Genomic DNA, 16,099 nt, shown 5'->3' with positions numbered 1-16,099 from the left:
TGGTAACATTCATCTGATGCTGCTTTGGATTTATCTTCTGTTTTAGACCAACTTTGATCACTTCGACCCATCTTAAGTCCGTTTGTTCTTCTCACTCACTAACGTCTCGTATGATTTCAGATCCCTGCTGTTCCCCAGCTGCCCTGTAGGTGGCCTCAGTGTGTCTCACACCATTTACAGATGATTACAGGTCGTTTACAGTTCAAACAGGTCCAACATAAGAAATATGCAGAAAATATCCTGCTATAACAGTTTGGGTCAAAGTGCAGATGTTCCAGATGTTCTGAGTCTGTCTGTGTTTCATGTTAACATGTAGATGTTGGACCAAAGTGAAGCTTTTTGATGTGACAGCAGGAATGTGAAGTGTAACTCTGAGCTGTAGGAAATGAAACTAAACGGACTTTTTCTCCTTTATTTATAGGAAAGTGTAGGAGAGCAACAGATGAACAAGCGTTACTGTAACAGGAAACATCAGAGGACCTGTATGTTCATCATCATCACTGTTTCCTTGTTCTGTCACAAACACACACTTCCTGCTCTCTCTCTGATGGATCTGATTGGCTGTTTCATTCACAGGAGGTCAGGGCGTCACACAAACAGCTTTAACTGCACAACGACACACTTTAAATCATCTGCAGACAAACCTGTGTGTTTGATTTATGAAGAAATAATAAAGACGTGTGTACAGCTGTCCATGAAGCAGCTTCTCACACAAACTCTGACACTTCAGCCACTTTAATTCCTGCAAAGCTGCGTAATAAAGAGCTGTGACTGCTATGAGCTGCTGATGATGACTGCATGAAGCTCTCAGCTGAAGCTTCTTTCATTTAGTTTAATGTTAATGTCGCCTTTTTAAGTCTGTGTGAGGATTTTAATGACACACATTAAAGGAGCTTCTTTGATTAGAACCAAATTCATGTTGATTTTCAGCCTGAAATGATAAAAACTTTAATAATTCTGTTTATAATCATCAACCTGGAGACTAATGAAAAGTATAATAGTGAAAAAAAAGCCTTTATTATTTGAGTAATGCCTGAATCTGCTCAGAGACAACACAGAGGTGTTGATGACAGTTTGACATTAACTGAATTAAAAACTAGGGCTGTCAAATGATTAAAATTTTTAATCAGATTAATCACAGCCTAAAAATTAATTAATCATGATTAATTGCAATTCGAAATATGACCAAAATGTGTGCAAACATACGGACAGATAGTGGATTTTTACACACTTGTTATTTAATGCTAAGACCACGCTGAGTGGCCTGCGTTCACTCAGCGTGGTCTGACGTAGGCTGGGTGTTGTGCTGGAAGCGAATTAATCACAGCCTAAAAATTGATTAATCGCAACTCGAAATATATGTGTATATGTGTATATATGTGTAAAAATCGGGACAGATAGTGGTTTTTAACACACTTGTTTGTTTTATTTATTATTAATTGTGAGTACAAACAGTACAAGCAGAACAGGGCTTCAAATAATTGTGAGGGATTTTTACTGAATGTTTTCCACCCGTTTAAATCTAGCACATTGTTTTATCCATATACATCTTCAAGTTCACAGAACCTAATTCAACAGGCAAAATAGAAAAAATCTCCAATCATCCTTTTGGGTAAGGTAGATTAGTGCAAAAAAATATGAACAACAGTGAAAAGTATTGTTTAAATCACATTCAACCATAGAACAAGCTCTAAACACACGGTCCTCTGGTCTACTCATCCTTCAGCCAGTTGCTGAGACAAACCAACTTGTCCACGTTCTCTGAGTGCAGAGCAGACCTCTTCTTGTTCACAATGTGCCCTGCTACAGAGAACAGCCTCTCACAGGGCACTGTGGAGGCAGGAGTGGCCAGGTATCTGCGAGCAAGGCGGGCCAGCTGGCTGTGGGCTCCTGCATGAGCTGCCCACCACTGTAAGGGACAGTCCTCTAAGGCAGTGCAGGGCTCTGCTCTGTAGCGCTGTATGGCTCTGTCCTGCTGTACCTCCTCCTCTGACTCAGAGTCAGAGTCCATCTGCAGCAGGCTCAGCCTCTTCTTGGCTGGACCTTCTTCTGCAGTGTGTGATCTTCTAGGAGAGTCTTCATGCAGTGTGCCTGCCAGTGTGATCCACACTGCTTCTCTGTCAGTCTTGGGCACACTGCGTAGGTCTTTAAAACGTGGGTCCAGTGCAGTTGCGATCTGGAGCCATGCATAGTTGGTATGTTCCTGGCGGGAAGCAAGGTCTTCCTTAAACTTCTCTTTAAACCTCACCACATATGCAGGGTCCTCATCAGTTACTTCCATGACACGGCGCAGGTGGCAGAAGGCTGGTAGAACTACAGAGCAGGAGACGTAGGCCTCTCCTCCCAGCAGTTCAGTCACATATCTGCAGTGGAACACACACACACACACACACACACACACACACACACACACACACACACACACACACAGATAAGACAGCAAATTAAAAAAAGCTTTTTATTACTAGGTATTAAGACATTTTCATAATAACAAAACTGATTTAAGATGTATGTTTGATACATTTAATCTAAACCTACAATTATGGTCACAATGACAGGCTCACCTGCAGGGCTCTAGAAGTGTCTCCAGTCTCTGGAGTTTGTCCCACTCTGGAGGCGTCAGGAGGACAAGTTTATGCTTTTGTTTATCCAGAGTCGCGGTTACTGCAGTTTGGTTGCGGATCAAGCGCTTCACCATCTCCAGCGTGGAGTTCCAGCGCGTAGGCACGTCCTGGGCCAACGGCTCCTGCTTGCGCCCCAGTGACACCTGCTCTGCGTTCAGCTCTGCTGTGTTTGCTGGGCTGTGCTTAAAATGGCCAACAATTTTGCGGCATTTGGCCAGCGCAGTGACAAAGCCACTGTCTGCGAGACTCACTGTGATGCATCTCTGTAGAATGTGCGCGGTACACGGCATGTGATTGAATGGCATGATGCGAGCCGCGGCGATCATATTGCGCGCACTGTCCGTGCCTACTGTTGTCACCTTCTCCTCAATTCTCCACCTGCGAGCAACAGTCTGGAACTGCTCTGCACAAGCCTCCGCAAAGTGCCGCTCTTCCGTTTTCATTATAGTCAGCGCAAAGGATGTCAGACCCCAGGCTTCAGTGATTAAATGCGCAGTAACTCCCAGGTAATTGTTATTACTCAATGATGTCCAGTGGTCTCCTGTCAGAGCCACGCATTCTGTGTGAACTAAAGCCTCTTCTTTTTTCTTTTTCTCCGTTTCATACAGTTCGTGGATTCGAATTGTTATTGTGCTTCTCGCTGGGGGCTTGTAGGACGCGTCCTGAGATGCAACCTTTAAAACATCTGCAAAGCCCTTGTCCTCCACAATGCTTAGCGGTCTACAGTCCTTTGCTATCCATTTGGCTATATTGTCGGTCAGTTTGTCCAAAGAAGACTTACCGAGTGGCCTGCGTTCACTAAGAGTGGTCTGACGCAGGCCGGGTGAAGCTGCTGCCCCGACAAACGCGTGTTTGGCATTAAGGTGGTATTTTAAGGTCGAATTTGAACGGTGAAATTGAAACTCTTTACTACAGTGAGTGCAAATTACAACGCGTTTGTTTATTGTCCCATCTATGTTCTTCTTGTATTTGAATTCCCCATCCAGAAGGCCATCCTGTTCCTGCTTCTCCATTTTCAGTGGCGCGGTAAACAAATCAAGTGGAATTATGGGAGCGACTTTTTTTTTTTTTTTATCTGCGTGTTGCGCTAAATAGTTAAATATTCTAACGTAATTAATTCCAAAATTTAATTATCGCAATTAACGCGTTAATTTCGACAGCTATATTAAAAACAAAGTGCTCTTATTGTGAAAATCTGCCTCCTACTTCTTTAAATCATTTTTATGTATTTTTTAACCTCACAGTGAAACATTGAGGCATTAATCTGACACAGTTTGATCAGCAGCTGTGTTTTCACTGACGTTTCACTTTGATTTGTTCAGACTGAGCAGAGAGGATCGGTTCTCTGTGTGCGCACTGCTGAGAAACACAAGCTCATTTCTGCTGTTTCATGAAAAGTGTTATGGAGGAACAAGAAGTTCAGCCTCTAAACTCTCAGCGTGAGGACTGAGTGAAGAGTTTCAGAGCAGAGAGTTTTGGCTCACAGCTTTTAGCGTCTACACAAAGAGACGATTACGCACTTGATCTGAGAACATCTCCACCTCCTACAAACAAACTCTCCTACGAGCAGCTGTCACAACCACAACAGGCAGAAGACTGGATTTCTTCAGGTCAGATTTACTGCAGTTTGCATAAATTGTGTGTCACAGACATTGTAGTTCACATTTGTGTGACTCGTTTAAATCTTCTCCTCCTGAAAGTGAAACTCTTAAAAACACATCAGGCCACAACCTGCTGCAGGTTGTGCAGCAGGTTGTGGACATCGATTCATTAATGTTGAATTCTCTGCAGCTGCTCTGTTGCCATGTTGTTGCAGTACCGTATTTTCACGACCATAAGGCGCACTTAAAAGTCTTAGATTTTCTTCAAAAAGTACGGCGCGCCCTATAGCGCAGTGCCCCCTATGTGTTGTAAGGAGGACGTAGTAGAGAACACCATGAGAACGTTAAAGGGTGAAGTGTGGGCGTTGATCGTATATACCGGGACAATCGCACATACGTGTATAAAAGAACAGGTATGTGCGTTATGCAGGACATCGTTGTTTTAACAACCCTGAAAATGGCAAAGAGACACGCTTACGAAGCACAGTTTAAACTGAAGGCCATCAGCTACGCGGAGGAACATGGAAATCGAGCAGCGGCGAGAGAATTTAAGGTTAATTTAATGAATCGATGGTTCGCAAGAGGAGGAAGCTGGAAAACAAGCTCCGACAGGTCAAGAATACGCAGCTGAGTTTCCGCGGACATAAGGCGATTGATAGAGGATTTTTATGAAATACAATATAATCAAGTGTGTTTTATTTTCTAGTGTTCATATATTTTCACATAACCAAGCCTATTGTTAAACAAAACACAATGCATTCCTTACTTCAGTGTTTGAGATGTTTGACAAGACAGGATATACATGCATTCTTTACTTCAGTGTCTGTGATGTCAGATAAGCATGAATACTGCTGTGTCGTTATTTTTCAGTTTCTGTGCAGAGGTTAGATAGCTAAGACAATGCCTGAGCTCTCCCCTTTCCGTTAAAAGAGGAAGTGCTATGTAATCCATTTTGAACTATAAATAAAGCAAGCAGCCTGTACTCGTTGTGTCTGTCTTCTCAGAGGCATTCACCCGTGTACACGTTCTTAAACTCTGAGTCGGTCTGCAGTGTCTTATTTCTCTTACTTGTGAACAGATGTCTAAACCCCTGACATTTAATTGGTCCTTCGTAGCCGGATAACTAACTGTTATTTTTAACGTCTAGTTGTCCACAGACGGTTTTCATCGGATTCTGACGTCGTGTTGCCTGCGCTGGAAAAAATCTGTGCACAGTAAAAAGGAAAATCCGGGAGCGTGAATTCGATCTCTGGTCAGCGAGGCCCCACGACGCCAGGACCAGATGTGCCGGATCCAAAACGCAGCGCCACAGTAAGGTGAATATGAAACACTGCATTCCATCTAGCGCTAAAATACGTTGATATTGAGATTTTCCTTTAAAATAGTGTGTAAACCTGGTTAGCGCCGACAGATCTCAATCCAGAAGGGATTTAAGAGACAACAGGCAAGAGCGAAATTCTAGAAATCGCTATTAAAATTTCCGGTTGCTTTAGGAAAGCAGCTGTAACGGAACGAGTTCCGGTCGCTCTGGGAGTGGCTGCAACGGAACAGTTAGAAGGTTGCACAATAAAAATACGGAAAGTCTCAATAAAAATTATAAAAGCACGCTCTGTTTGTGTTAACAAAGAGAAGTGAGTTGTCATTTACGACCCAATACGCGGTCGAACCCTTCTCAAGCTGTTTTCCTGTGTACACTCACGAACTGGCTGGAGTGGGAAACTAAGGTTGTGCGTCATCACGTAAAATCAATAACCGCTTTCTCAAATAGTGAGAAAGTAGAAGGCTGTTATTGATCACCTGCCCGCTCCTTTGTGCCAGAGAAGGTGTCACAGTTCTGACGTAATTAGTTTAAAATGGGTAACTCTAAAACTAAAGTAAAATTAACAGCAGATGAAGAGTGGTTAGAAAAAAACTGTTCAAATGCAGGAATAGTCAGTGCAAAAAGGTGGAGAAATACAAAATAAAATATATTGTCCAGCTTGGCAAGGCAAATGCACCCCTGATTTAATAAATGCTTTAAAAACCGCTTTGCAAAAAGAGCTATATGTGGAAAAAAGTCAGAAGAAAAAAGCAAAACGTCTAGCAGAATGGCATCTTTTCAAAGTGATGATGACAGACGTAGAAGACGTGGAGAGGAAGGAAGTGAAACAAATGAAGCGGAAGTTTACAATATAGAACAACTGCTGCTAGGGTCAGAAGCCAAACCAGCAGTTGTAGTATATGTGAAAGGTGTGCCGTTAAAAAAAAATGTTTTGAGACACAGGAGCTTGTAAAACTGTTTTAACTGTAGAAGTCCCAAATGTAACATTTTCAAAAAACACTATAATTGTGAAATCAGCCTCAGGACATGTGACAAAACAGCATCTAACCGATCCCCTTTTTATGTCACATAGAGATAGTGGCCGTGGCTGCAAAAATCAGTGCATTTATGACCCATCATGCCCAGATTGTATGAAATAAATAAAAGGAAATCATTCATATGAAGACCTTTTCTTTTTTTTTTTCTTTTTTTTTTTTTTTAAATGACATCAGAAACAGCAGTATGCGACATTACGTGATGGCAGAGCTTCAGTTCATCCTTTGTCATTTTTTTTTTTTTTTTTTTTTAATAAATAGGACAGGGGGAATGAATGAGAGAAAGAGGGGGAGAGAAAGAAAGAAAACCAAAGGGGAGAAGAGACGGTGAGAAGGGGGGGGAAGAGAGAGAGAAAAAAAAAAAAGAACTCCTGGGTCACCTGTATGGAGAAAAAAAAACAAACAAACAAAAAAAACAAACAGAGGAGACAGCAAACAACAAAGAGTAACATAATAATAGAGAAAACAAAGCACCATCACAATAAACTAGCTAGTCATAGATATCAATAGTTACTAAATAATAAACGATATTGTGCAGCACGCAAGATAGACAGCGCACAGTGTGCTTTGAGGCAGCAGCCAAGAAAGCTTTAGTCCGCGTCTGTGAATACCCATGTGTGCATACCTGTGTGGATCAGCATGCTTGCATTCCAAAGGTTTCTCCATGTAATGATCTGCTAGGGAGTGTGGGGGGGCCACAGCCCCGTCCTCCAGGGTATGGAGGAGATCAAAACTCCAGACATCCAGAGGCCCCCAGAACACAAGAGACCATGGAAGACCAACAGAGGGGCAGCCGCGCCACTGTTCCAGTAAGAGCTGAGGAGAGTCCCAGATGAGGGCTCGCCCAGCAGCCGCGGAGCAGAAGTCAGGGGGAGTTGCAGTGACGCGCCCGTGAGCTCCGCCGGCCCCCAGCTGTGCCTGAGTGACCGAGCCCCAGGCCGAGAGGCCGGGGGCACCCCACCTCCAAAGGGGCCCGAGCGAGCCCCAGGCCCCAGGCCCCGACAAGCGGCCGCCAAGGAGTGAGCCGGTGTGTACCCGGACGCCCACCCCCAGACACAAAGAACCACCAACACACCGACACCTGAGGGAGTCCGCCACCGGCAGGGGAAGTGGTGGTGGGTGGAGATAGGCCTCCAAACCTTGGAGGGCCTGAGGTGTCCCCAGAGAGGTGGCGTCTGATACCCAACCTGACATATAGACACAGACATACAGGCACCCACAGACACAAACATCCATTCCCACCCTCATGCTCTCATATGCACTTACTCCACACTCAACCAACGTGGAGACAGACATAAAGAGACGCTGTACACACAATCACACTCCCCAAGCGTACTCTACAAACCGGGTCTAGGTACCCTTGCCCCTGGAGGGGGGAATTGCACCCAGACCCAGGTGGTGTTACCCTTTTCCCTGCGGTGGGGAGAGGCAGACCACCCCGACTCCGCAGCAGCAGGGAGGCCCCACACCCCAGACCGCAGTCGGACGGCCAACTCCTCCTACTAGCCCTCCCGCTCCAGCAGGCCGCAGAGAATGGGGGTGGGAGAAGACTCCAAACCTCCCTCCACCCGCTCATTGTAGTGTTGATGCATATGTGTTCTAAGGTGCAATTAAAACCCAGGAGGGCATGGAGCTACCTGCCAAGGAGCAGCAGGTAAGCGCATAGTCCCTCCTGCTAGCCCTCAATGACTAAGTGTATTTAAAATTGAGAGGTGGGCAACGACGTCAGGGGTGAGGTATACACCCTGATGGTGATTTGGATGAAGACCTTTTCTAAAAAAAAAAAAAAAAAAAAAAAGAGAGATGCATAAGGTAGATTAAGGCTGTATCATTGTACAGCCAAGGAAAGTGTGTGAAAAGATAAATGTTTCCATCCTGGAGGTGGGTGAGACTGCAGCTCATTCACGTCCTTGATGGATACAAAATAAAATATAATAATAAACTACTTGGTTCGACATGCAACAGAGAGAATGCATGTGACTGAAGGTTGGATCTGAGATGAGGCAAACAGAAGACCAGTCTAAAAGTAGGCACAAACCTGTTCAGAGATGAAGCAAATTGTACAGATTGGATGAACTATAAATTATCTGTTTGCTGAGTAAGATGATCCTAACTATTAAATTGTGTCAGTAGTAGTATAGTGATATACACTAGTAAAATATTGTAATATACTATTGTTACTATATAGAGAGAAAAAGATGATGATATTAATAATGATATAAAATTAATATTGACAAGAAGTATCCTAGTCAGTATGATGTGAGATGGACAATTGTTATGAAGTAGTCTGCACCAAGCTTAAGGTTTGCTCAAACTCAGTATAATGACATATGAGATGAAGAAAATAAAGGCAATATCTAAACCAATTAGGTGCATAGAGGCACTTAACCTGCTTGAAAACCTGTCATTTATCCTAGATAAATATTACTGCGATACAGAGCACATCTATAATAACAACTAATAAGCCAAACCCTGTAGATAATAACTAAACCTACAGGATTATGAAGCTGAATTAAATGTGTGGACACCGCTAAGTTGATGAGCATGTTACACATTTTCTTTTATTTTTTATTTATTGGTTTTTTAGAGCAGAGGCTGCATGCTATTAAAAGCCAACACATGCAGCTGTCTGTGAGCTCAGTTTCCCCTCACACTTCTGCTTTGTTTCTGGCAACATTTTTCTTTGTCTTTTTGTGTCCTGACTCATGTATGTTTTTGTTTTTTGATTATTTTGTTGGTTTGGAAACAAATTTGTGCCGATACTTGAGGGATTGGGTGTGACGGGTACAAAATAATAAATAATAATAACACTATGAAAGTTGATAGTAGGGTGAGTGCAAGGTGGTGTGTGAAAAGAGGAAGTCTGAGAGAGAAGTGCGTGCGTAGGCAAACTGCAGAGTATGTGCGTCAAAAGAGGGTGTATTGTTTTTACATCAAGGTTTAGTAGAACTAAAGTAGAACGTCACAAACAAACAGATAAAAAAGTAAAATGAAGAGAAAAAATAACTGACAATTACATTAATGAATAGAAAACACACATACACAAAGTGCCATATGTGAAATTATTCTAGGAAAGAATCAGAAGTGGGATAGTTTAATATAAGATGCAATGAAGGAAGCAGCTTACACTCCTTTAATTTCCAGAGCCAGTGTGTTCCCTCCCCTGCCCACTTGGCCCCCGTATCAGGCGAGTATGGAAGGCTGGATAGCCCATGACGGGTAAGATCCCACCTCGAAACCCTGGGACAACCTAAGGCAGGCACAGTCACGATTACTCGGCCTCACTCAGTCCCTGTGAGCTCAGACTCACGGGTGAGATGAAGTGAAGAAGACGGGACCTCAAGGGTAAAGCCGCTGGGCTAAGGCGGAGGTGGAAAGTGGCAAGTGGAGCCCTAACTTCTGGCTGAGGACAAGGAATGCTGTTATTCAAGGTGGGAAATCAAAATTTGGGTTAGTAAATTTGGGAAGGAGAAAATTGACTGTTTAAAGGCAAAATTATGAAGGAGTCTGACACACTGGAAAAGCAACATATGCAAATTCACATACACAAACATAAAATACATTTGAGTTTGAAATTGAGGAACTCAAAGAAGCTATATGACAAAGAGAGTTATGAAAACAAAAAGTGATTAAAGTAGTTTTAAAAGAGTGACTTAGGAGTGCTCTGGGACTAAGTGATCAACAGTAGTGATCACTGTAGAAAGAAATAAAATAATTTAATGAGTTGGTAATGTTTAAACATATGTTTCTGTTGTTACAGCAACTCATTGAGAGATGACTCAGTATGCAAATTAGCTGAAGTGAGTGGTGACGGAGGAGCTTCCTGTGTGTGTGTGTGACTGAGGCTTTCAGAAGAGGAAGCATAGCAGACAAGAGAAGTGCAGAGTTGGGTAGGAAATTTATAGTTTAGTGATTATATGTTGTCGTAAAGGGGTTTTATGCTGAATTTAAGTATATTAAAGGGGGTGATTTTTGTGTGCAAATTGTGTGGTTTTAATGAGACTTTCGGTGTATTGAGGGGGTGAGATTATGTGGTGGCAAAACTTGTGTGTTTAAGGTTGTTGTGGTGATGGGTTGATTCTGTCAGTAAGGTTTGGGTTGTTGTTGTTTTTGTTTTAATAGAGGGAGTTTTAGGAAACATGGACATGTCTAGGATTGGGCCCATTAGTTTGTAACAGTGCACTTAAAGGAAACCTGTCAGGTGATTTTGTTTTGTGTTTTGTGAGCTAATAATCAGCTCTATTTTTTCTCATTTCTGTTCTAAGCAGGCCTGCAACAGCGCTGACAAATTCTCGGGGAGAGCAAATAAAAGGGGGGCTTTCCAGATTACAATTGGCTGAGGAGAAAGCTACCTGTGGGGACTGATCAGGTCGTAAGTCCCTGTCCAAAATTGTAGGATTTTATGCGAGTCAATCCAGTCCAAAAGCATAAAGAAATATTTTCCTATGGAAAATAAAAAAAAATGAATGAGCTCATTTTGCTGAGGGTGGAGAATCTGATCGTGCGGGAAGCTCCACTATTAGCAAATATATGGTGTGACTGCATGTGAGTGAATGTGTGGCTGGGTGAGTGAGGATGCATAAATGTGGACAAACAATTGGCTTTTACCAGAGAAAATTTCTGTTTTGTTGACTGGGGTTAGATTATGGGATTATAGTATATTGTTGGGAGAATGCCAAATGTTAAAGGGGAAACATTTTTGATATAACTCAGTTATCATTAATTGGAGAAACACATGACTGATAATTGTTCTATTTCAAGTTTATTTTTATGACATAGATTGGAGCATGAGTGGGGAAAAACTAAGCATTTTGAGTTTTGTATAGTATTGTGACACATTTCATGTGTCAAAATAAAAGGGGGAATTTAGGGTTTAATAATTTAATTGTTTAATAATTTAGGATCATTTTAGGACTTTTTTGGTTCTTATTATGCGTGATTATGTTTGGGGGTTTGTTGATCATTTGGATATGGTAAAACTGAAACTGTTATTTTTATGTTAAGGTTAAAGGATTAAAGAGGTTGTTTTCTTTTGGATCTTTTAGTAGAATAGGCGCTTATAATGATTTTCTGGTTAAAAAGGTGACTTAAGATTAGAGTAGAGGCACTTGCAGCAGCGACAATTCGTGTACAGGATGTTGATGATAGCGAGCAACCGGACGGGAAACCAGTGCTTAAAGAGTTTTAAAGGGATGAGTAACGTTGAAGAATATATATAAATACAAGTCAATAAGTTAAGAACATAATTAGGATCATGCTTTTGATTAAAGAGTCCCAAATAGGATAAGTTAGGGAGGTGCAGGAAAAGGTGTTTTGCTTCCTTTGCAGAAGATCCCGGCGAGGATCCTGGAGGCCCCGAGGCTTGATGAACCACATCAGATGAGACGCAAGAGGAGCACTAGAGACGTGCAACCTCACGACTCAATCTGGGGAACTGACGTACCAGACGAATTCAAACATGGACCAAAGGACAAAAAGTAATGCTTTCTCTATTCCCGTGGGCAGGAAATGCCAAAAACATGCTCAGGATAGAGACACTCGACTACCGTTTTGGACTGTTTCTGAATGCTTCAACAAAGATCAACAAGGCTCAGAATGAAGAAATCGATGCAGTGCGCATCACAATAATGCAACACCGAGTCGCATTGGACGTGATACTAGCCGAGAAAGGAGGCTTATGTGTGCTCTTCAACACGACTTGCTGCACATACATTCCTGATAATGTGCACTCCAACAATATGACTGACGCACTGGACGTGCTGCGACAACTGAGTCAAGCTCAACGACAGGACTACATCACTGGTGAAGAGGACTGGCTCACATGGCTTCTTAGTGGGTCATGGAAGACGTTGCTCATGAAAGGACTAGTACTCGTTGGAGTACTGCTCATACTCCTTTGCTTATTCTCAACATGCATATTGCCCTGTGTCCACAGAATGGTAAACAATATGTTCACCACAAAACTACTAGCATATGTCTCCCTACCCCAATACGAACCACAAGCAGAGATTGAACTTGAAGAAGATGAATTTTAACTGATGATCATGTATGTTTTCACCAAATGACATGCAAGTTGAAAATGTGACTAACAAGTGACTATGCATTGATTAAACCTGTGAAAAATATTAACAACAGGAGGGAATGATAGAGGATTTTTATGAAATACAATATAATCAAGTGTGTTTTATTTTCTAGTGTTCATATATTTTCACATAACCAAGCCTATTGTTAAACAAAACACAATGCATTCCTTACTTCAGTGTTTGAGATGTTTGACAAGACAGGATATACATGCATTCTTTACTTCAGTGTCTGTGATGTCAGATAAGCATGAATACTGCTGTGTCGTTATTTTTCAGTTTCTGTGCAGAGGTTAGATAGCTAAGACAATGCCTGAGCTCTCCCCTTTCCGTTAAAAGAGGAAGTGCTATGTAATCCATTTTGAACTATAAATAAAGCAAGCAGCCTGTACTCGTTGTGTCTGTCTTCTCAGAGGCATTCACCCGTGTACACGTTCTTAAACTCTGAGTCGGTCTGCAGTGTCTTATTTCTCTTACTTGTGAACAGATGTCTAAACCCCTGACAGCGATCATCGAGCAAAGAACGAGCGGGAGAAGCGTTTCGACGGTCACCATTCGGCTAAAAGCAGTTTCACTTTCACTTTTTATGAAACGGTGCCATTTTTCCATCCGGACCAGGACTACGGTAGCGCAGCAACTTCCAGCGGATTATAAGGAAAAGCTGGCCATCTTCCGCTCCTACTGCAGCAAACACATCGGCGACAAACACATCCAGCGATGGATGACCGATGGAGACCACAGTTTCACCAAGAGTGGAAGGCAGCGCCGGGAGAGTTACGCCACAATTTGCCAATGGATTGTAGATGCTTGGGCTAACATGTCTGCTGGCACTGTTGTTCGAGCTTTCGCAAAAGCCGGCATCATTTCCGAGGAGCCGCACGGCACGGAAAGTGACTCTGACAGTGAAGAAGTGAACCTGGCATGTTTGATGGAGATTTAGCGCAGCTGTTCAATTCAGACACAGAGGATGAGAACTTCGATGGGTTTGATGATAAAAATGTGAGTACCAAACTTTGTTTTGCTCCTGCTTTAGTTTTAAATATGCACACTTGTATGCTTGTGTGTTGTTGATGATGACGATTACCGGCAATAGAAATGTGAGTAAGGTACCGAACTCAGGTTTGCTCCCGCTTTATTTTTAAATACTCATACGGTACTTGTATGCGCCCTATGGTCCAGTGCGCCTTATGTGTGTGTTAAATACAGTAAGGGCACACATAACTGAGACTGCGCCTTTTAGCACAGTGCGTCTTATGGTCGTGAAAATACGGTATATTAATAACTAACCTCGTGTTGTGGACAAATGATCTCAGTTGTTCTCGTATGGGCTCAAAATGTGGTCATAAATATTTTGTACTTGTAAAAAAGATTTGTGTGTGGACTTAGAAAAAAAAACCCTGCAAGTTACAAGTACGGATTTTGACCCTATTTTTCTTCCTTTCATCTGATTGGTCAATGTCATGTCAATCAACAATGTAACAATCCAATTAGAGAACAGATGGGTTTGGCTGTCGAGGGGCGCTTTTTTTTAACTGCAGGTCTTTGCCTGCATACATGCACATATGTCCCTCTGTGGGGGGTCACTCCCACTAGGTTTATATCTGGGACTCTCCACCATTTGACCTTAGAACTGAAGAAGCTTCTCGGATGAGAGGTGAAACGTCTTCAAGTAACTTAAAGAAGTCCAGACGCTTTTCTTTGCAAGCTCCTTTGACATTTGACCACGAGCAATCTTTTCTGGTTTCTTTGTAGCCAGAAACCAGCTCTCTCCTCGGCTTCCTCCACTACACGCTTCCCCCACGCCAGTCTCCTCCGTCACTATAAAGGGGAGAGTCATGAGCTCCATCACCCTCACCTGTGCCGTCCAACGTCCCGCCACCAGCCTCCACTGCAGCAGGCCAGAGACCACACCCCTGCCACAATAAGTAAAAGTATATCCTTGCTGTACCCTTAATGCTAAATGTGCTAAATTAACCGCTGCCTTTGCCCCTTTGGGATTATTCTTATGTCACTGGGATGTTGACCTTTGACCTTCACATTAGAGAGATGGGCAGACATAATTAGTGTATGAATTTTAAAGTAACAGGTAATAAAGAGAGTGCAGCAAATGTAGTCAGGTTTATTACTCTGTATCACACATGAGTGCCCGAGGGAGGCGGGGCTGACTGGGGAGACACAGGAAACAGAGAGACAGGGCTGACTCGACATGAAACGATGAAACGTGGGACACGGGAACAGAAACTAAACACAGGCTGAAATGAACACTGAGGGAGGGAGAACTAAGATTACTGAGAGCCTGATAAATAAGAAGAACAAAAACCAAGAAAAACAAGAGTCAAAGAAAACCAAAAACACAAAGCATTGGGCCAGGACCCACTGCTGTGACATTTATATGTGATAAAAACATTAAAAACTGCTCAGATGTTGAAATCTTTCTACGTATACTTTAGGTTCAGCTCTGCAGCCTGGCATTTGGTTAAGCATGATTCAAACATTTGATTTTGTTTAACTGGTTTTAATTATAGTTACTTTTTGTGAACATTTGTTGCAGCATTTAAAAATACATCATTTATTTTCAAACTTTTATTTGATTTAGAGCATCATATTTGACCAACGGAAATGTTTTAATTTCATATAAAATAACTGAAACAGTGAACTAAATATCTGAAATCTTTCCTTCCTTAAAAGTTATAATCCTACTTAAGTTATAGTGCAAACGCTTAAGCAACAAATATACTTGATGCTAATTAATTAATATTTCCCTTTGATGTTGCAACTATGCGGTCACTTCTGTCTTTAAACAAAATAATATTTTCCAGTTACAGAAATCATAAAGTCCAAACTAAAGTGCTACTGTTGCTATATGCATTTTATATAAATCATGGATGATGGTCCTGACATGAAGGAAGAGAAAGTTACAGGTTGCATCCTTTGACTTTGTCTCCGTGCCTTTGGGCGATTTTCAGAAGGACAGATGTTTCTGTTCAATTCTTAAATCAATTTTTTCAAACACAAACACTATTTTAAAGCTTCTAGAGAGTAAAATATTAATGATAATTATAATGACAATAATAAAAACAAAAGCTCTCAGATCCATCAAACCAAGCAGCAGAAAGAACAATAACTGAAGAGAAAACTTTAACCTTGTAGACTTCATTATGTTCCAGCTGCTCTACAGACGCTGTGACCTCGAACTTAAGCAGGTCGTAAAGTATGTGCAGCTCAATAACTTCATAATCAGACCCTGTGGTATTTAGGCAGCAGAACAACTAAGAATAACAACTACAAATAATGTTTTTAGGTTTCTGTTGTACTGCAAGGTTCTGTACAGGAGAACCAAACCAAGAGCAAATATTACGTCTCATTTACACCTGAGCACGAAGAGCCATCAACATTTAGCAAATTGAATCATCTTTGTTTAGATGCAAGAAGAATCATA

General features: G+C 42.0%; 2 protein-coding genes across 4 annotated transcripts in view; one reads left to right on the top strand and one right to left on the bottom strand.

Annotated features, from left to right (window-relative positions):
- LOC147336918 (protein NLRC3-like) overlaps positions 1-16,099 on the top strand; it is a 1,139,417-nt gene that overhangs the window by 1,000,693 nt on the left and 122,625 nt on the right. The gene's annotated exons all lie outside the window — the stretch shown is intronic.
- LOC147336921 (E3 SUMO-protein ligase ZBED1-like) lies at positions 1,586-3,689 on the bottom strand. Its single transcript, XM_086287201.1, has 2 exons — positions 2,565-3,689; positions 1,586-2,363 (listed from the first exon to the last, which is right to left on the bottom strand). The coding sequence occupies exons 1-2, from the start codon at positions 3,635-3,637 to the stop codon at positions 1,712-1,714; spliced, it is 1,725 nt and encodes a 574-aa protein (XP_086143327.1). The 5' UTR covers positions 3,638-3,689; the 3' UTR covers positions 1,586-1,711.

Source organism: Aulonocara sp. 'chitande type north' Nkhata Bay, linkage group LG3, assembly GCF_057382095.1.
Source record: "Aulonocara sp. 'chitande type north' Nkhata Bay isolate Kocher_YH1m ecotype deep benthic linkage group LG3, A_spYH_male_GT1.1, whole genome shotgun sequence".
Classification (NCBI taxonomy): domain Eukaryota; kingdom Metazoa; phylum Chordata; class Actinopteri; order Cichliformes; family Cichlidae; genus Aulonocara; species Aulonocara sp. 'chitande type north' Nkhata Bay.
This window is presented reverse-complemented; position numbering and strand designations above follow the sequence as displayed.